Source organism: Hipposideros armiger, unplaced genomic scaffold, assembly GCF_001890085.2.
Source record: "Hipposideros armiger isolate ML-2016 unplaced genomic scaffold, ASM189008v1 scaffold_109, whole genome shotgun sequence".
NCBI classification, from domain to species: Eukaryota; Metazoa; Chordata; class Mammalia; order Chiroptera; family Hipposideridae; genus Hipposideros; species Hipposideros armiger.
Window position 1 is genome coordinate 866,465 of NW_017731459.1, and position 20,268 is coordinate 886,732.

Sequence of the window (20,268 nt, forward strand, 5' to 3'; positions counted from 1 at the left end):
AAGCTTTTTAAATGCCCTGACAATCTGTTTAAGATACTCAGATGCAGAAGACTTTGTGATAGTGTCTCTCTGTAACATACCTTCACCCTGAGCTCTCTTCTTCTAGATATGAGTACATACTGCCTCATGCAGTATAATATTCATGGTCAGAGACATACAAAGAGGTCAGGCACTCTGTATGTTTTGTTATAGCAGCAGACAGTGAAGGTAGAGAAGGATCATTCAATTAAAATAATAATGATATGAATTCAGTTTTCCAAAATGTCTTTAGTGCTGCCTGCTGGGATTATAATTGTACCTTAAATATTGTTTCTGTACCTACTTTAGGGACAAAAATGCCTGATTAGCAATGTCTCAAGTATATTCTTCTTAATAGCTATTCATTTTATTAGCAGATTCTTTTTTTTTTTTTTTGGTTATGTGATTTTTAAAAAGTTTTATTACAGATTTTAAACATATATAAAAAAATATATAAAGGAGTATAATAAACTTTCCTAAATCCATCACCTACCCCCAACAACCGTCAACCCATGGCCAATTTTGCCCTATCCACATCCTCCTTATTTGCAGCAAGTCCTCAGTATCTCATATTTTAATGTGAATTTAGGCATGACTCTATAAACAGTATGGACTTTCTCTTTCTTTAAAATGTAAACATAAGACCATTTCACATCTGAAAAATTAAGAATAATTTCTTTATACTGCATCTCCAATTGTTAAAATTTTAATTGTCTCAAATATTACAGAAGATTTTTCTTTTTTACACTTAATAAAAATGAGGATCCAGGTGAGTTCCACACATTGGAATTAGTTGTCATGTCTTTTAAGTCTCTTTATTTGTAGGTTTCCTTTCATCTTTTTTTTTCTTTCTTTCAATTTATGTGTTGACGGAATGATTGCTGAGCAAAATAAGTCAGGCAGTGGGCCGGCCGAGTGGCGCAATGGTTAAGAACTGGTCTGGGACGCCAGAGGGCCCCGGTTCGGATCCCACATATGAGGGTCAGTGACACTACCCTCCACAGCTAAGATGCTGAACAACAGCTCAACCTGGAGCTGGGTTGCCATGAGTCGCCGGCGACGGCGTAGTCTGCAGCCCCTGTGGCAGTGGGTTGCCATGGGCTACTGTGTGTAGCCAGCAGCCAGCGTGAGCGGCCAGCAGCCGCAGTGAGCGGCCGTCCAGAAGCCGGCGACTGATCTGCCTCACCCAGGAAGAGCGCAATGATGGTGCCAACTTGGGCCAGTGAAGCAACGTCCTCCACAACTAGACTGAAGAACAAAACGACAGCAACTTGTCTGTTCCGCTTCCCCCAATTCCCCAGCACTGTTCCCTTCCCCCCAATACCCCAATAAAAAAAAATCTTTAAAAAAAAAATAAATAAATAAGTCAGGCAGAAAAAGTCAAGAACCATATGACTTCACTCATATGTGGGATATAAAACTGAAAGCAACAAAGGAACAAGACAAACAAGGAAACAAAAACTCATAGACACAGACAACAGTTTAGTGGTTACCAGAGGGTAAGGGGGGAGTGGGGTGGTAGATGAGGGTAAACGGGGTCAAATATATGGTGATGGAAGGAGAACTGCCTCTAGGTGGTGAACATACAATGTGATATATAGATGATGTATTACAGAAGTGTACACTGAAACCTATATAATTTTACTAACCCATGTCACCCCAATAAATTTAATTTTTAAAAAAAGAAAGAAAGAAAGAAACTGGATTGCCTGTTTTACCACTTTCTAGCAGTCTTAGGGATTTTGCTGTTTTATTCCCATGGACTCTTTATTGTATTCCTTTTTCCTCTGTATTTCCTTTAAATAGGTAGTTAGGATTAGAGGCTTAATCAAATAACAGGCTTAGTATTTTTGGCAAATGTAAGTCATAGGTGATTTTTCTTCAGGAGACCCAGGTATATGGCTATCTCTCTCTTCGGATGTAGCTGGATGCTTACATCTGTTAGTTGATTAGGGGTTGCAAAGTGGGATAGTCTAATTTTGTTATTACTGCTCTATTTTATTGTCTTTTATTATTTTAAAACAGCTTTATTGAGATAATTTAAATATTATACAATTCATCTGTTTAAAGTGTGTAATTCAGTGGGATTTTTTGTATATTCACAGATCTATGTAACCATCAGCACAGTCAGTTTTAGACTATTTCATCATGTCAGACAGGAACCCTATACCCTTTAGCTATCATTTCTCTATCTCCTGACCCCCTCAGCCCTAAGTAACCACTACTCTACTTTCTGCCTCTATAGATTTTCCTAATCTAGACTTTCATGTCAGCGAAATGATATAATATGTGGGGTTCTGTGATTGGCTTCTTTCTCTTACATTTTCAAGGTTCATCTGTGTTGTAGCATGCAGCAGTAGTGCTTCACTCCTTTTTCTGGCCCAATAATATTCCATTTAATACATATACCACATGTTTATTCATTTGTGCTTTGATGCACATTTGTTTTTTTCCTACTTTTTGACTATGTTGAATAATGCTGAGCTAAACACTTGTATATACGTTTTTGTGTGGACATATGTTTTCCTTTCTCTTAAGTATATACCTAGGAGTGGAATTGCTGGGTCATATAGCAAGTCTGTGTTTAACCATTTAGGAATGCCAGACTGTTTTTCAAGGTGGCTGCACCATTTCAAATTCCCACTGGCAGCACATGCAAGTTCTGATTTCTCCACAGCTTTACCCACACTTGTTATTGTCTGACTTTTTCTCTAGCCTATTGTAGCAGGTGTGGTTTTGATTTGCATTTCTCTGATGACTAATGATTTTGAGTACATGTTTTCATATATTTATTGACTATTTGAATATCTTTCTTGAAGAAATATCTATTTAGATCCTTTGCCCATTTTTAATTGGATTGTCTTTTTATTACTGAGTTGTAAGAGTTTGTGTAGTTTAGATATAAGTCCTTTATCAGATAGGTGATTTGCAAATATCTTTTCCCATTCCATGGCTTGTCTTTCCACTTTCTTGTGCTTTATTGATTAGTATTAGTCCATCTTTTAAGAGAAACGTCCCCTCATCTCTTATTACTCAGATGAGACAGTTTACATAGGAAAGAGGAGATAAAGGTTTGATTTTTTTCCTACACTTGATCTTAGCCAAAAGGCCGAGAAGCAATTGATTCTTTTCCTTTATTTATGAGTTTTCAAAATAGAGAATTGGTTGTTTAACATCCTGTAATAGTCATCCATTATTTGGTTTTTCTAAAAAACTATCATTATGAAGTCAAGAATTCAAGCATTTGATGATTTCAACCCATCATAGCTTTTCTTCTTGCTGATTTTGTTGTCCAACCTTTAACTAATGTGAACCTCTTCAGGCTGATTCCCAAGTAATTTTGACATGAGTCTGATTGTTTTTGATAGCTTCTTAGGTATTTAGCACAGGATGGTGGTCCATGCTTATCTGGTACATTTCCTCATCCAGACCTAGAAGAGCTGTTTGTCCAAGGAGCCCTGGCTCTCTTTGGGTGGAGAAATGTGGGTGCTAGGGGAGGCCTTGCCACCAAGTTCATCACTGTTTATAGGCCTTCTAAGTGGATATATCAGAGAAGCATGTATGTGGAATATTTTTAAAATAATTTAAAAACAAAAGTTTTTAAAGTCAAAATGTCTTAAGAGTTTATGCTGATAGTTCTAGTTCACGTTCACGACTCTAGGGTTTTTACTTAACCCCGTCTGTCTTCTATATGCATAGATCCTTTTCCCACACTACTGTTCCCAGTTCTCAAAGTCACTGGGGATGATAGTAATTATGTTATATTCTATTCTCATTGCTTTATCCCACAGTGTCCAGAATAGCAATACCAATGTTACCACCAACAATATAATTACGGAAAATAGTTGAACATTTTTTGTTTTGTTCTGTTTGGTTGTTATTTTGCTGCTAGGCTATGTATAGTCCAACCATTGTTTTTAAAAGTTACTTGAAATAGCTTCTCTCTGTGTGCTTAGGCTACTAACTGGCTATATAGTTAGGTCCACTGCATTTTATTTCAATATTTAGGAATTGCCTTTTTACATTTTATTTTAAAATTACTTTTTTACCCTTAATTGTGGTAAAAAAAAAAAAAACCCCACATATATTGGGTTGTCAGAAAACTCATGACGTATTTTTTTGGTTTTCATTGCAAAAATGCATCGACTTTTCTGACAACCCAGTAACAAAACTTAACTATCTTAACCATTTCAGAGTGTACAGTTCTGTAATGTCAATTATATTCACATTGTTGTGCAACAGATCTCTAGAACTTTTTCATCTTGCAAAACTAGAACTCTGTACTTACTAAACAATTCCCCATTTCTCCTCGCCCCAGCTCCTGGCAACCACCATTCCACTTAGTGTCTTTAAGAGTTTGACTACTCTAGGGACCTCATATAAGTGGACTCATATAATATTCGTCTTTTTGTGGCTGACTTATTTCACTAGCATAATGCCCTCAGATTCATCCATGTTGTAGCACATGAAAGGATTTTCTTCCTGAAGAATATTCCACTGTATGTATGTACCACATTTTGTTTATCCATTCATCTATCAGTGGACATTTGGGTTGCTTTTTTTCACTAGGAATTCCTTTTTAAATTTACTTTAGTTTTACAATTATATAAAATATTTACATATAACTGGGGTCAAATCAACAAAAAAAATATATTCAAAGAACTCAGTCTTTATTTTATCGTTGTGTCTTCATTCCTATTTTGTCTTTCCTTAAGGGAATTTTAAAATTAACTGGTTTATTCTTCCATTTTTTAGTCTAAGAAGATATATATGGATAGATAGATATAGTATAAATAGATACAGATATATAGATCTTGCCATTCAAAAAATATATGCAAATATATGTATTTGTAGTCATCCTTTCTTAGAAAATGGTAGCATACTATAAATACTGTTATGCACCTTGATTTAATCACCATATAATTGTAGTAGGGAGAGATCTGCCTCATTCTTTTTTAATTACTGTAGAATTAGTCCATGGTGTGGCTGTACTATAGATTATTCCACCAGTTCCTTATTAATGGATAATTTGAGTTGTTTGTAGTCTTTTGCTGTTAAAAGTAGTCCTGCAAAAGTGACGGTACTGCATAGGTCTGTTTGCATTTTTACCCTGTGGGAGTTATTACCGTATTTCCCCATGTATAAGACGCTCCCATGTATAAGACGCACCTTAATTTTGGGGCCCGAAATTTGAAAAAAAATGTATTAAATAAAGTTATTGAACTCAAGTTTTATGCATCATAAAATTCATACAACTCCTCATCACTGTCAAAACTCCCAACCATAGCCAGTCTCGGATTGTTTTCGCAGTTGGAGGAGGGCCAAACTTAACGTTCAGCAGCACGATTTCCATTCACTTTTACAAACTGGATCACTTTTAACTTGAATTCAGCACTGTGCGAAAATCTTTTCTGAGCCATTTCTGGGCAGAACGTGGCAAAACGTACCCTAATATACCGGTAACAAGTGTGAAACAATGAGCGCAAAGACAACAAGCGCGAAAAGGCGGGAAATGCAAGTTAAAAAAAATCGACAACCACTGTATAAGACGCACCCAGTTTTTAGACCCCAAATTTTTCAAAGAAGGGTGCATCTTACACATGGGGAAATATGGTAAGTGGATTTGCTGGGCCAAAAGGTATGGCAATTCCACTAGATACTGCTGAATTCCCTTTGTAGGGGCTACATCCTTTTGTATTCCCACCAAAATGTATGGGAGGGCCTGTTTCCTTCCCCATAGTACTTGCCCAAATATATTGTCAGGTTTTTGGACTTTTACTAGTGTTTTAATGAACATATAGTTTTAATTTATATTTCTTTTAGTATGATCATCTTTTCATATTCAGAGCGATTTCTCTTTATTCCTGTGAACTGTCCATTTCTTTAGCAACTTTTTCTATATATGTAGTAGTGTTTTTCTTTCCTCTTTCTTTCTTTCTTTCTTTCTTTCTTTCTTTCTTTCTTTCAAGTAGTGTTTTTTTTCTTTTCTAATTTTAGAGGCTCTCTGTAATGGAGAGATAGTAACATTTTGTCCCTGATAGAAATTGTACATTTTTTTTGTATTTTGTCATTTGCCTTTTTACTTTGTTTATAGTGTCTTTTGCCAGTCAAAAGTTTTTATTTTTATTTAGTCTAATTTATTACCCCATTCCCTTTCTTGCTTGTAGATTTTTGAGTCAGTTTTAGTAATGTTTCCCCATTCTTTGGTTATAAGAATTCATTCATTTTTTTCTCTGGTACTGTTAACTGTTTCCTCCCTCCCTTTCTCTCTCTCTGTCTCTCTGTCTTCTTTCTGAAGTTTGGTGTGAAGTTTGGTTCCAGTTTTCTTTTTCTGTATGGATATGCAGTTATCCTAATATCACTAAAAGTATTTTTCCTTATTGATTTGAGACGCTCTTCTTGTTACGTTGGTGTTTAATATATTTGTATATGAATTGGGTCTATTTTTGGATGTTCTGTTCTGCTTCATTGGTCTGTATTCATGAGTCATCACAACACTGTTTTCATTATATAGGCCTAATAATATGTTTTAATATCTAGTAAGGCTAACTTTCTTCTTTTTGAGTATGTTTGTCAATTTTTAGTTTTTCTTATGTTTTTCTTCCAAATAAACTTTACAATGAACTTTTCTTGCCCTGATGAGAAAAAAACCTGATGGTATTTTTATTTGGACTGTAGTAAGTGCATGGATTAATTTGAGGGAGAACTGACATTTTTTATGGTATTGAGTCTTTTTATCCAAGATTACCATCTTGGTAATGGAATGTATACCTTTCATTTGTTCTTTCCTACTTCTCTGTCTTCTAGGAGTATTTTATTTAATTTTCCTTATATAGATTTTTAGATATGTCTTATAAGTTTACATGTATGTTTTTTAATTTTATTTTTTGATACTGTGTTTATTATATTTTCTCTTGATTTTGTTTATCTATGAAATTATTGAATTTTGTATGTTAATTATATAACCTGTAACTTGACTAAGTCATCTCATTGTTTAGTAATTTTGCCATTGATAAATTTGGGTTTTCTACAATAGATACATATAATCCTATGAGATGAAAACTTTGAATTTTCTGAACCCTTCCATAAACTACAGAATTTTTCTAAATTACTATGCATTGGCAGTTCAGGTGTGTTTCTAGCGGTCATACTCAGCCTTTGTATGATTATGCTGCATTCCAATTTGTTATGTGCCATTATCTGTGTCAACCCTATCATTTGTTTAATAACAGGAGTTAGAAAGGCAGAAACATATGTGTAGTGTGCTGCAGCATAAAATGGATGAACTTAAAGAAGGCCTTCGACAAAGAGATGAGCTTATTGAGGTATGTACATGAACTGGGGGAATACTTAATTATGAAAAAAACGGAATGAGAGGGGGTATGTGTTAGGAGGGAAAGGAGTTAAAATGCTATGAAGAGTTTACTTATGTCTTCATATTTGTACCCTAAAATTTTACAAACATGAAACATAAAGGCAGTCTTAAACATTAATGCCATGTACCCCATTAAACATTCCCCCTTTTAATTATAGAAGCATTTGTATTATCTTTTATTCCTAAACACATTCTTTCCTATTGATATCTTAAGAAATGGGCAAAAATTACAAAGTACCATTATTCTTTGGAATGTAATGAATGGTGTCTTTTGGGACATGATTCTTGGGGAAAAAAGAAACTTGATCTTCACTCAGGTGGATACAATTCTGAGATGGCTAAATAAAAATGAGATAACCTTATATAAAAACAGGCGAAGGTTGGCCAGTGCTGTGGTTCAGATTTCTTCTGGTGGAGGGACTCTGAGTTGCCACAGTGTTGGCAACATTTTAGGAATAGGAAGCAGTGTTGGCCACCAAGAAATCTTTAAAAGCGTTTATCATTCTTCTGTGCCTACTACCTTGCATGCCATTTCTGTTTGTCTTTAAATGTGGTTTTTCCTCTTAAGGTCATCATTTTTTATTATAAGTATGGAGTTAAGTTTTTGCGAAGGGATCCTACCCACTATCTTGGTGTGTTTATCAAAGACGTCTAATGTTAATTTAGTGTCGATGACATGTGGGTGTGATCAGGAAGGCCATCTCTTAATGACCTGTAGGACACTCACTCATCCACATGCCTGGTGACTCAGTACCCCCACCGTTACCCACACTGATGTCACCCCTCACCTCTCTTTTTCCCTCCTTTTTCTCTTCCCCTGTGGACCTGCCTCACTTAATCTCACTCTCTGTAAATGACTTAAAAATAACATTTAACAGAGGAAAAGAAATGCCTTTTTCTTTTTGTGGATTTGTGTTACTTTTCTTCATTTTTGAGAATAATTGAATTGAAACTAGCCTGGTGAAAGCAGGTATAATTTGTGAATTCTAAATGCAGACACATAACCTTTTGAAAAGACCAAGTTACATATGAAGATAGTTGTCTTAGTTTTTCCATATATGGCAAGAAGCATATTATCCAAATTCTGTTTCCTGCTGACATTTTAAAATAATGGGCACTCTGTCCCTTTTTGTTCTTCCGCGTTTTTGTGTGTCAGTGTCCCAGCCACTTGTTATTTCTTTTTCTAATTAAGATATATAGTTTTCCCCTTCTGTGATTTCAGAAGAATAAAAAAACTGCTTTGGGAGATGCTTCTCAAAATCAGTCACTTCATTAGAATTGGTTAACTGTTTTAGTTTTTAATTTGATGACTGTATTAAGAGGGATTATAATGCTTGATTTCTATAATTTGTCATTGTGGTTTCTTTTAAAGCCCAGGGGGCTGAGAATACAAACTTTAAAAATCTTAAATTAGTTTTAGATGTTTCTTATGATTACAATTAACATCCCTTAGATGTTAATATCCATGTTTATGTATAAAAACCTTGAATATGACAAAATAATGCTTTTTGGTTTTTAGAATTGCAGGGTAAAGTAGATAAGTAACGTGTGACTAGGGAAAGTAGGAGATGATAATAAACCTGTTAAACATAAGAGGGTGTAAATTGAACATCATTACCCAATCAGAAGAGTAGTTTCAGAATTGCTAAATACTAAATTCTAGTTTTTCTAAACACTGATGTGAGTATTCATTTATAACTCATGATGTTCCTGCTATCATAGATTCTGCTAAAAAAAAAGTGAAAACAATGAAGCTGCAAGTTACATCCCTCTTGTATTTTTTTAGTTCTGCTTAAAACAAAACAAACAAAGTTCAAAACTTCTGCTTGTTCTCTATTATAAGGATCATTTGTTCATAAGCAAATCTTTATTTCCCTCTCTAGAAATGCAAGTTTTCCATGTTTGGAAAACAGGCAGTTATCACAGGAAGGGTACCCATGTGGAGCTGTATGTACACAGAAACCCTAGCTGGCTTGCTACCGCATAGCTGTGGTTGGAGCAGTTATTCCCAGCCTCCTTGCTGGGAGCAAGCCAGTGAGAACCATGTCGCAAAGACACTGGATGCCATCTTTCCTTTCAGCAAGCAGCTCTTGCTTTTCCTGTTCATCACAGACTTTCCTCTTCTGTTAATTTTCTCTATTAGCTTTATTTTTGTTGTGTTTTCCTCCCTGTAACTCCCTCCCTTTTTTTCTTTCTACTCTTTTATTACTTCTCTTCCCTTCTTCCTCTGCAGGAGAATCAACGTATGCAGCAGAAAATAGACACCATGACAAAAGAGGTGTTTGACCTCCAGGAGACACTTCTTTGGAAAGATAAAAGCATTAGGGTATGGGGTGAAATTGGGCTTTGGTCCTAAGCTCATTCATTGATGAGGAATAGACCAACATAATTTAACTTAGAGATGCCTGAAAGTCTGTCCTTTTGATTACTTTTAAGCATTTATACAGGGTGAAATATAAATAAACAGAAGACAGAAAGAAACTTCTATGGGAAAACCTGATATTATGCATCGAAAGAACTCTTCTTCCAGCTAGCTCTGGGCTTGTGAAACAGACAAGTAGGAACTTTCTAAGGAAGTTGTTCTTTATTTCCTTGGATTCTTACCCAGAAGCTGCCACAGCCATTTAATTCAAACTCTGTGGCTAACTTGATATCCTTACATTGCAAGAATTTGGATAAGAAGCAAAAGGATAGGGAGTAGGGGTGGAGGAAAGGTTATAAGCATTCCATAAATCCTTGGTGAGTAAAATAGGAAGAGATTAAAATCAATTTAATTACAAAGTGGATAGGAATGTGAGATTTATCAGAGCTGCCAAACTGTGACATCATCTCTAATTATAATCCCATAACTCCCCAGAGCAGGGGCCCAGAAAGGGAAAAAGTCCTCAGCTCTTTTTTGCTAAGCCTTTCAGGTAGATTCCAAGTACACAGGAGACTGAAAAAATTCCTACCAGTTCATCCCATGTGGCCTTCGAGTGGCAGCCCCACCTCATGGCACAAGATGTCTTTTCTGCAGTTGAGGACGGTGCAGCCATAGCTGCCAGAGGCTTACCTTGTCAGGGAAGTGCTCAGGTGAAGGCAACAGACAGAAGGAAGCCTTTGGCCTGAGGACATTGTGAGCAAGCCTTGCTCTGCTTGAGGTTCGATGGGGTAGGGAAAAATGGCAAAGGACCCCAAGAGCACCTGCGATAGACATGCCTGTGTGTGAAGCCCCCTGAATCACACCCTCCGTTGTTAGGGGTGTTCTAGTACCCACTTCTTTTCACACCTCCAGTGACCCTGTCTTCTCTTTAATAAACACATGGGAAACAAAGTCACTCGGAAGGGTTTGGTAGACCAAAAGTCTTAAAGCAATAAAGCTACCTTCGGAGTTTCTAATACTTAAATACTGAGTTTGTAAAATTCTACCCAAAGCTAGAAGAGCCTTCTGGACTATAGATTAACAAGTCTGTTAAGAGTTTTAAAATTGTGAACCACTGATTTTATTTAAATTTTCGCTTGGGAATTTAAAATGAGATATAAAAAAAAATATGGCACAAAATGAGTAATTTGAAAGTTTAAAATCTGGTCACTATCTAGAATGTGTTTTTTTAGGGCCTTACATAATTTTTTTTAGCACCTATCTGCAGGTCCGTGATTCCTGTTTTGTGTAATTATCTTAGCATTTTAAACTGATTACTTTGGACCAGCCATAGCAAAACCCCAAACCTTTCAGTCCAATAAAATACCTATTTAAAATAAAACATTTTTTTTCTTACCAAAAAGCTGTGCTGATAGTTAAGATATAATCGACTTTTTAATTTTCTTGGAATGATTGAATAAATAAGTGGGTACCTTCTTTCTATGTGGTATATAGCAATGTGTGTTCCTTTGGCTCTTTTAAAAAATTAAACTTAAAAAAAATTTGAGGTAATTGTAAATTCATATGCAATTCTAAGAAATAATACAGAGAGATCCTGTATGTCCTTTATCTAGTTTTCCTCAAACGTAACATCTTGCAAAACTATAGTATAATATCACAGTCAGGATGTGACCTTGATTCAGTCAAGATACAGAACGTTTTCATCACCGGAAGGGATCTCTGGTGATGCCCTTTCATAGCCACATCTGCCACCTCCCCTACCCTGTCCCAAGCCCTGGCAACCACTCAGCTGTTCTCCATTTCTGTAATTTTGCCATTTTAAGAATGTTATATAAATACCTATTTAAAATAAAACATTTGTACGGTATGAAACATTTTGGAATTACACTTTCAGAATTACACTTTTTCACTCAGCATAAGTCCCTCGGGATTGATTCATTCAAGTTGTTGCGTGTGTCAGTTAGTTGTCCATCCTTTGACTTTAAAAAAAAATTTTTTTAATTGTGGTAAAATACAAATAACAGAAAATTTACCATTTTTAAGTTTAGATTTTGATGGTATTAAGTACATTCACATAACTGTGCTACTGTCACCATCCATCCACAGAACTCTCTTCATCTTACAGAACTAAAACTATCCTCATTAAACAACACACCAGTCCTCTCCGCCATAGCCCCTGGCAACCACCATTCTACTTCCTGTCTCTATGAATTTGACTGCTCTAGGGACCTCATATAAGTAATATCAGACAGTAATTGTCCTTTTGCTACTGGCTATTTCACTTGGCATAATGTCCTCGAGGTTCATCCATGTTGTAGCATGTCTGAGTGTCCTTCCTTTTTAAGACCGAATAATATTCCATTGTGTATATGTGCCACATTTTGTTTATTCAATCATCTGTTGATAGACAATTGCTTGGCTTCCTCCTCTTTGTGACCCTTCGTTTATTTCTTTGGGGTGTATACCCAGGAGAGGAATTGCTGCATAATATGGGAACTCTGTGTTTAATTTTTTGAGGACCAGCCATGCTGTGTTGCACAGCAGCTGCATCATTTTACATTCACACCAAGTTCACAAAGGTCCCAGTTTTTCTACAACCTTACCAACATTTGTTTTCTGCTTTTTTGGTAGTAGCCACCATCCTAATGCATGTGAGGTGGTCCTCCTTTGACTTATGAAAAGACACAGTTTCAAAATGTTCAGTGACTACCTGATGCATCACTTGTCTCTCGCTTCATTTTCAAGATTTAAATTTAGTAACTTCGTGAAGGCACATGGCCATTATTGTCATGGTAAAGTCAGTTGTCTTCAGTTCTTCCTTCACTGATCCTAGTGGTCCTGCCTTTAGCGCCCCAGGCCATTCCAAGCAGGGTGGCCATGTATAAAACAGATACAGACAAAGGACTTATATGTCCATGTAGTCCAACAGAAGACACACCCATTCCGACTAAAGATATTTGTGCCCCTGTGTGATTATACAGAGAATTAACCTGTTACCCCAAAGTTCAGCCTGTTATATATATCTTTCAGGCTTCTTGACACTAGAATTTGAGGGTCAAGGAATATTTAGCTCTCCACAAGCACATACTTTTTAACCTTAAAAATAATACTATTGTAGGAGCTATAATCAAATGCAAACACAAGAGTAGTGGTTATATGGTCAGGTAATACAGAGGATTTCAGATTCAGCGTGAATATATTTGGTCCAATTATAAGGTATTTCAGTAGTCTTCAAACTTCGTGGTGAGATGAGAGAACTTACAGGATGTATTTTATTTTCCCATCCATAATTATGGGAAGATGAAATTAAAAAGTCCAAAAGTAAAGATAAAACCCACTACTGAGAGATGTGGAAGAGTAGCAAATGGCATATATGAGCATTTGCGAGAATTCCTAGTTTCCAATTGGTCTGTTCCTGTTCGGTGGTGTTGTTTATATAGAGCATGTTGCGACAGTGATCACTGACAAAGTCACATGTGGTGATGCATGGCATAACTATGCACGCAGATACTAGTAACCAAAAATATCTAACCCAGCAGATGTTAAAGTGACTATCAACCGATGGGAAAGGATCGCTTGTGCTTTGTCATCCTAATGTTACATTTATTATTAATGTAATGGAGTGTTAACATTAGCTTGAAGTGTTAGAGTGATGCCTTATGATATTAGAAACTCAAATTATTAATTCACAGGGAGACTCGATTGTTGAAAGGAAGTTAGATATTGGTGTTGCAGTTTGGGTAAGTAAGGAGTAGGACTTCCCTATGGACTACTTTTCCTGCAGCACCTGGGATGACCTTGAACATAACTGTGACCTTCATGGGGCTGAGATATAGCAAAAATATGCAAGGTCTTTGGAACCAAAAAAAACTGGATTCATTTTCTGCCTTTGCCACTTACTGTGACTTTGTGAAATAAGGATAAGTGCAGAGTGTATAAGGGAGAAATTATATATATATAAATATAACATGTATGGACTTAACTATATGTATATATAACAGTGCCTGCCATATAGTTGGAGTTACACAAATGATAATTGCTATCATCCCTTATTTACTTATTCCCAGTTTGGTTGCACAATAGGATTAGAATGGTTTAAAAAATTGTCCAACTACTCAGCAATCAGTAACTAAGCAGTTGGCCCACTTCTAAATCCAACAAACTGAGAGGGAAGTTACCTGTTGCAGTTTAACTTTTTGGATTAATAGGAATGCTGGCAGAAAACATTAAATACATGAACAAATGTGTAGAGAAAGGTTTTTTCAAATACCCCAGCTGTCAGGTCCCTGCATAGACAGCATAACTTGGGTATGCTTTGAAGTCTGGGTTATTTTTTCATGACCAAAGTGTGTGCGTGCATCCACGAGGTCCTCAGTTCTGACAGTTAGGAGATTCAGGCAGCGGCAGGGAAAGTACAAGTGGAAACCCCCTGGCTTCTCCTGGGTGTCCCCTCCAGGCAGCGCTTTACCCTGAGGACTCCTTTCAGCCTGTACCCGCGGGACGAGTGCTTGCTATTACCCCTCCTGTTTTTTAGATGAAGAAACTGCGGCATAGATAAGTTCATATGTGCCAGGACTCAAAAGGAGATTCCAAACCCATATTCGGCCCCCCTCTATAGGTGGGCTGTATTTATTTCATCAGTGTGTTATTTTTGTTTTTCACATTTTGAAGGTAAATCAGAAAACCAAATTACTCTTAATTGTGTTTAATTAAATTAACAGGTCCTTGAGAAGCCTTTAGAAATCGGGTATTTTTAATTAAGCAGTATTTGAGGACTATTTTGCCCTACTACTTGGAGGAAAATCACTGCAGCTTATATTTCATTAAAATACCTTGTGCATAGTGGTCATTTTTCTTCCAGAACTTTTTTTCTTTCTCAAAAAACAGTCAAGTATATTCTTAAATAAACTATTTTAGTGAAACATGAAATGTGGGGATTTGTTTGGTTGGTTCACCAAATGAAAATGCACTAAGGAGGTCCAGTAAGATCAACTTTATTTTAATATTACTGCTATCTTCATCTTCCCTTTCCTGTTTTTTTTTCATTGACTGGAAAAGAAAGATTTGTTCTCCTGCCTGATGTGATAAGCATGTTATGTCGAAGTTTTGCACGATTAAAAGGTTTCTATTAAAACTCTCTTCTGGAGATGCATATCCATATAACTTCATATTTCCTCCCTTATCTAACTGCTTGTTTCTCAGCTTTTAATGCTGCCTTGTCTTTTGTGCCTTTATCTTTGTTTATTTGAATTAGGTACTGCTCTGCTCCCTTTCACGGGCTCTTTTTTCTGTGCCATTCTTTCCTTTGCTACCGTGTCTAAAACCAGGCCCTAGAGAAACAGAAAGAATACATTGCCTGCCTTAGGGGTGAGCGGGATTCGCTCAGAGCGGAGCTGGCGGACCTGAAGGAGACGGTGCAGACAGGAGAGGTAGGTCCGCCTTAGCACGGAGCTCATGCGTGTCCCCCGTGCTTTGTTCTGCCGTTCCTCCCGTTACCTTTCCCAGCCTGAATGCAAACCAGTGATCTTCTTCAGTCCAGATTCGGTAGGTTTAAGTCAGTTCTTCTGCAGAGCTCTGATCCATGTAACTAGTTATAACCAGGCTTTACCTGTGGCAAACGTGTATTGTCGCAGTCACCTCACAGAGCACACCGCTTCCATAGGGCCGTCTTTTGTGATGGTGCATTTTTTCCTTCTCCGCAGAAACATGGCTTAGTTATAATCCCTGACGGCACTCCCAATGGTGATGTCAATCATGAACCGGTGGTTGGAGCCATCACTGTGGTGACTCAGGAAGCTGCTCAGGTCTTGGAGTCAGCGGGAGAAGGTCCACTAGGTAAGAAGACAATGGTTGTTGACTTGGATTAGTGTTATCCTGTTAGACTTCCAGCATGTTCATATCCCATCTTGGAAAACAGAAACCGCACAAGAGCTGTCTGAGCCATGTCTAGCTCCTTAACAGGAAGAAATCTGGGCACATTGTCTTCAGACGTCCTTGACCTTGGGAAACCAGCATTTGGGTCCTTGTAAGGCCCCTGGGTGGAGGCACTGTGGGTCTGTGGGTATACGCACATTGCTTTTTCGCTTAACACCCAAACCTGCTGTGAAGAGCAATCCAGCATACCCTCCCCAGGGAGCCCAGGGAGCCCGTGGGCTGGCAAGTTGACTTGCCCAGCGTGCCTTTTCCTGGAGCATCTGGTTTTACGTTCTGCCGCGTATCCCAGTAGCTGTTTGCCACCTCGTTTCTTAAGGCAAGAAACAGATGACAGAGAAGACATCAGGGGAGTGTTATTTCTAGAGCAGGGCATCTGAGCCTCTTAATGTCTAAGCCTCTTAAATTTAACCCTTTGAGAATCTAATGATACCTCTCTCAGGAAACCACACAGATGCCCAACCGTTGCCTCCACTAAGAATCAAACGGCACAGATAGGTCCTGTATCATCAGCTCACTTTTATTTATTGAAAAGCTATTTTTTTTTCTTTTTCATCTTGTTTTCATATGTGTGTAAGTTTCCTCAAGGAGTGGGATATGGTGTAAGAGTAGGGGAAGCCAAAAATCTTTTAAGAAGTTAGTAAGCACGTTCTCTAACATACAGAATTCCAGAAATATAATTGTAGAGCACTTTGATAGAGCAGAGGATGCTAGCTAGCAAGTGAGAGCTGCCCTAGGGAATGGACTGAGGGTATGGCTACGGGCAGGCAGCTCAGGGTGTTTCTTCTGCTTGTTTGAAAGGCGCTGAAGGAACCAGAATTTAGATATAGCCGTGACGCTGGGTGGTTGTGGGAGGCACTGGCTAGGTGTCCGCTGCTGCTTTTACTCATCTATAGGTATCCCCTCAGCCCAAGGGGCCTACTTTCATGGGTGCTTGGAAAGAAGCAGCTCTCACCCCAGCCCAGGACCCAACCCTAGTGATCCTGCAACCAAACCTGAGATTCGCTCCTGACGGCCCACGTCTGGAGTTGTCCCCCTTCCCTCGCCCACTAGCTTCGGTGGCCTTGGCTTCTCCCAGCATTGTGTTCCCCGTTTTCTTTGTTCCAGCCTCCTCTCTCAGTCCCACTCTTCACCCCTGTCTTCTGTCCCATATTTTGTTTCCTCCTGCTAAGGGCTGAATTAAGCCTGTGGGAGCGCCCTCGCCATTTGAGTTGTCTGTCTACTAGTGAAAGCTTGCAAAGTTTTGAAACAAGAAAATGATCTTTGTCTCCAAATGGAAAATCACTGCTCTTGGGAGCAAATGGATTTAGTGCCCTGATAAATATCAGCTGTGTGGAAATATGTGTTGAATAATTAAGTACTTTTTCTTAATGCCATTAAAGCCTTCATGTCTTTTGATATTCAGAGCTGTATGTTATCAGATAATGTTCGCTGTTTTTAAATTTGAGGAATTATTTTTAACTGTTTATGTACCACATCGTTATCAATTTAGCTTACAAGTTTTTAAAATTTGTTTTAGATGTAAGGCTACGAAAACTTGCTGGAGAAAAGGAAGAGCTACTGTCACAGGTAAGGCTTTCTTATTGGAAAGAAATGTTAATTAACTTACCAAATCACATGGTAAAATGTTAGCAAACTAATGTCCACTGGAAGGAAATGTGCTTATTTCAAATATCAGTACTCAAATAAGATTTGAAGGATCAAAAGATCATTCATAGTTTGCCTCTTTGTTTCCTATTCTTTAAAAAAGTTTACAGGACACATAGTTTGAGGGTCAAATAGTCCTACAAAGCTTGCTGTGAAGACGGAAGTGCCCTGCCCTGCCTCCTCACCCCTGCCCCTGACCATTCCTACTTGGCTGTTCTAGCTGATTCTTCTGGTGTGTATTGTCCTGGTGTATTTGTATATAACATACTTGTGCTGTTTCTTCATGTGTTTTAGACATTCTCTGTTGACCTCTTTCTGTGGAAGATGAGCATGGAGCTTTCTGTCACCCCCGTCCCTACCAGACGTGTCCTTCCCATCCCCACACCCTCCTAGTACAGGAACAGTGTCATTCCAGTGTGTTTATGTTACGAGGACTCTGTAAACACTGCTCACAGCCGAGCCCTGTGGCGTGCTAGGGTTGCCTTTCATCTCTTTCAAAACTCCTTATTTCCCCTAAAGTTAATATTGTGGGTTTTGCTTTCATTTGCTTGCTTTCCTATGTGTTTGTTACTTATTTAGCTGCAGACTATCCAACAGCGTTTAAGCCCTCTCTTAGTGTTTTCAGATGCAGCAAGTCTTCTCTGTTCCATCTTTGATCCTTGGAGCCTCTGATGCATCCTGCTCTCAACTCCCTCAGCACAGAGCCATGTCCGCCCTGCATTGTCGTCTGGGGTCCCCTCTGCCTGGAGCCTAGGCTGGCTTCCCTCTTTGCAATGTCTTGTGCCTTCCTCCTTTTTTATTCATTCTCTTATTTTGGTACTCCCCCCCCCCACCCCCCAAGTAACTGCCTGAGAAAAGGGGATGTGGGCTGTAAATTTTTCTTAACTTTGGAGGCCTGAAACTGTCTTCATATTACCCTCTTACTTGATTTAGCAGTTTGGGTATAGAATTCTGTGTTACAATTGTTGTCCTTCATCTTTTTTTTAAAGAAATTGCGTCATTGTATTTTGGCTTCCAGTATGGCTGTTGAGAATTTCAAGGACATTCTGATTTTGGATCTTTTGTATGTAACCCCTTTCCCCTCTCTGGAAGCTTGTATCATACTCTTTCTCCTTGCAGTTCTGAAATTTCACAGTGATATGCTTTGGAGTTTTCATGCATGGGCCCCTGTCAATTCTAGGAATCCCTGTCCTTCAATTCTGGGAAAATTTCTTGAATGATTAGCTCCCTTCCCATATTCTGTGTTATCTCTTTTGGAAACTCCTATTTAGTCATTCAAATGTTGAATGAGATTCCACTATTTAACAGGCACTATTCTAGGTATTTGGGATATTTCAATGAACAAATCAATAAAAAAAAAGTCCCTGCCCTAGTAGACCTTACAGTCTAGTGGGAGGAGACCAGACAGTGAACAGCTAACATAATTAATAAGTCCGTTGTATGGTATGGTAGAGGTTTGTGTGAGTGCATTTATTGTGTTTCTCCAGCCTTAGTTAGCTTCACTGGTGCAGGCTTTTACCAGGAGACTATAACACAGCAGAGGAGGTTGAGGGTGTGTGCAAGAGAGTGATGATGGACCTAGAGTCTAAACCAGGTAAGGAGGTTAGAGAGGACATCCAGGAAGACCAGGAAGACAGGAAGGCGCAGTGGAAAGAAGATGGGAGCAGTGGATCACAGGTGCCAGCGGGATTGAAGGATTTTTGGAGTTCGGGTCCAGAGAGAATGAGCTGGAAAGACCAGGAACTAGTTAGAAGAGAAGATACATGGATCGGAATTACGTGGGAATTGTAGTTATCTAATGGTGCGATATAGTACATGACTTTGGGAGTGAGTGGCTGAGGGCAGGGAGGGACAGAAGGCAAGGTCCTTGGAGAGGAGGTGTTTGGGAACTCAGCCATCAGTTATAGGAGAAATCCTCTACTTAGATGTTTTTTGAAATTGCCAAGAATTAAGGCAGAAATAGTCTGAGGGAGTGCGAGTCAGGAGCTAAAATGGTAAAGAGTGGGATGATGGTAGCGATGAGGGGTGGTTACTAAACATAATTGGAAGAGATGAGATTAGGAGCAGGGAATTTTAGGGAGGATAGAGGAAGAATAGATTGGCAACAGCAAGAAAGCAAGAGAACACCTATTCCATTTTCAGGCTCAGCGGAAGGAAGGCTGGGGGAGAACAAAAACAGCTGGCACTTGGAAGGGCAGCCGAGGAAGCAGGAGTCCACGAGAGCACGAAGGGAGGCAGTGCTCAGAGCGGAGCCTGAGGACGAGGGGCTTTTGCTGACGATGAATGGTAGTCCACAGGGCACAGTGGAGGAGTTCCAGGGAACGCTTAGGAAGTGAAGACGGTCGTACCGAGCCTTCTGGGGAAGAGCGCAGGAGGAGGAGGAGGGCCCTTTTTGAAATGGACATAAACAGGCATGGCGGAGATAATGAGATTCGTCCTGGCTCACTCAAGGCAGCTAGTAATGGCGACCCCGTGTGTGTTGAAAGCGCAGAGGTGTCTGGGAAGCATGAGTTTAGTCCTAGTGCTGAGGCTCCCCCCTGACCCCTGTCGAGAGTTGAGGACACAGTTGGAGGAGCCCCCTGGAACTCTGAGCATGCCGACTCACCCTTGAACCTTGATGAAGGATGGAGGCGGCGTGGGAGCTTGGTCCCAGCCCCCGAGGTCGCTCCCCGTGTGTGGGTTGGGGTAGACTTGCTCTGCATTGTGCTTGTGAGAGTTGTAGGCATTTGGGGATCCATGACTCCGATTTCTGAAGGAGGGGGTCATTAGGCCGCTGGCACTGATGCTCTCACTGTTTATCTCTCGTGTTTTCCATTCTGCTGCTCTACTTTTGAAAGGTTTTCTCAGCTTTATCTTCTGATTCTTGTGTTGAGTTTCTATTTCTGCAGTCATTTCAAGGATGCAGATATTTTCATTTATCTTGGAGGATATTGAT

At 38.8% G+C, this 20,268-nt stretch overlaps 1 protein-coding gene across 12 annotated transcripts in view; it reads left to right on the forward strand.

Moving 5' to 3' along the window:
- Positions 1-20,268, forward strand: part of LRRFIP2 (LRR binding FLII interacting protein 2) — a 106,889-nt gene that overhangs the window by 78,527 nt on the left and 8,094 nt on the right. For 8 of the 12 annotated variants that reach the window (XM_019647161.1, XM_019647157.1, XM_019647159.1 and 5 more), the window contains 5 exons: positions 7,251-7,343; positions 9,627-9,719; positions 15,083-15,184; positions 15,458-15,590; positions 17,206-17,255. In XM_019647161.1, coding sequence (XP_019502706.1) covers positions 7,251-7,343; positions 9,627-9,719; positions 15,083-15,184; positions 15,458-15,590; positions 17,206-17,255 — 471 coding nt within the window. The remainder of the gene's footprint in view (positions 1-7,250; positions 7,344-9,626; positions 9,720-15,082; positions 15,185-15,457; positions 15,591-17,205; positions 17,256-20,268) is intronic. The other 4 variants (XM_019647166.1, XM_019647169.1, XM_019647167.1 and 1 more) reach the window with 2 other exon arrangements.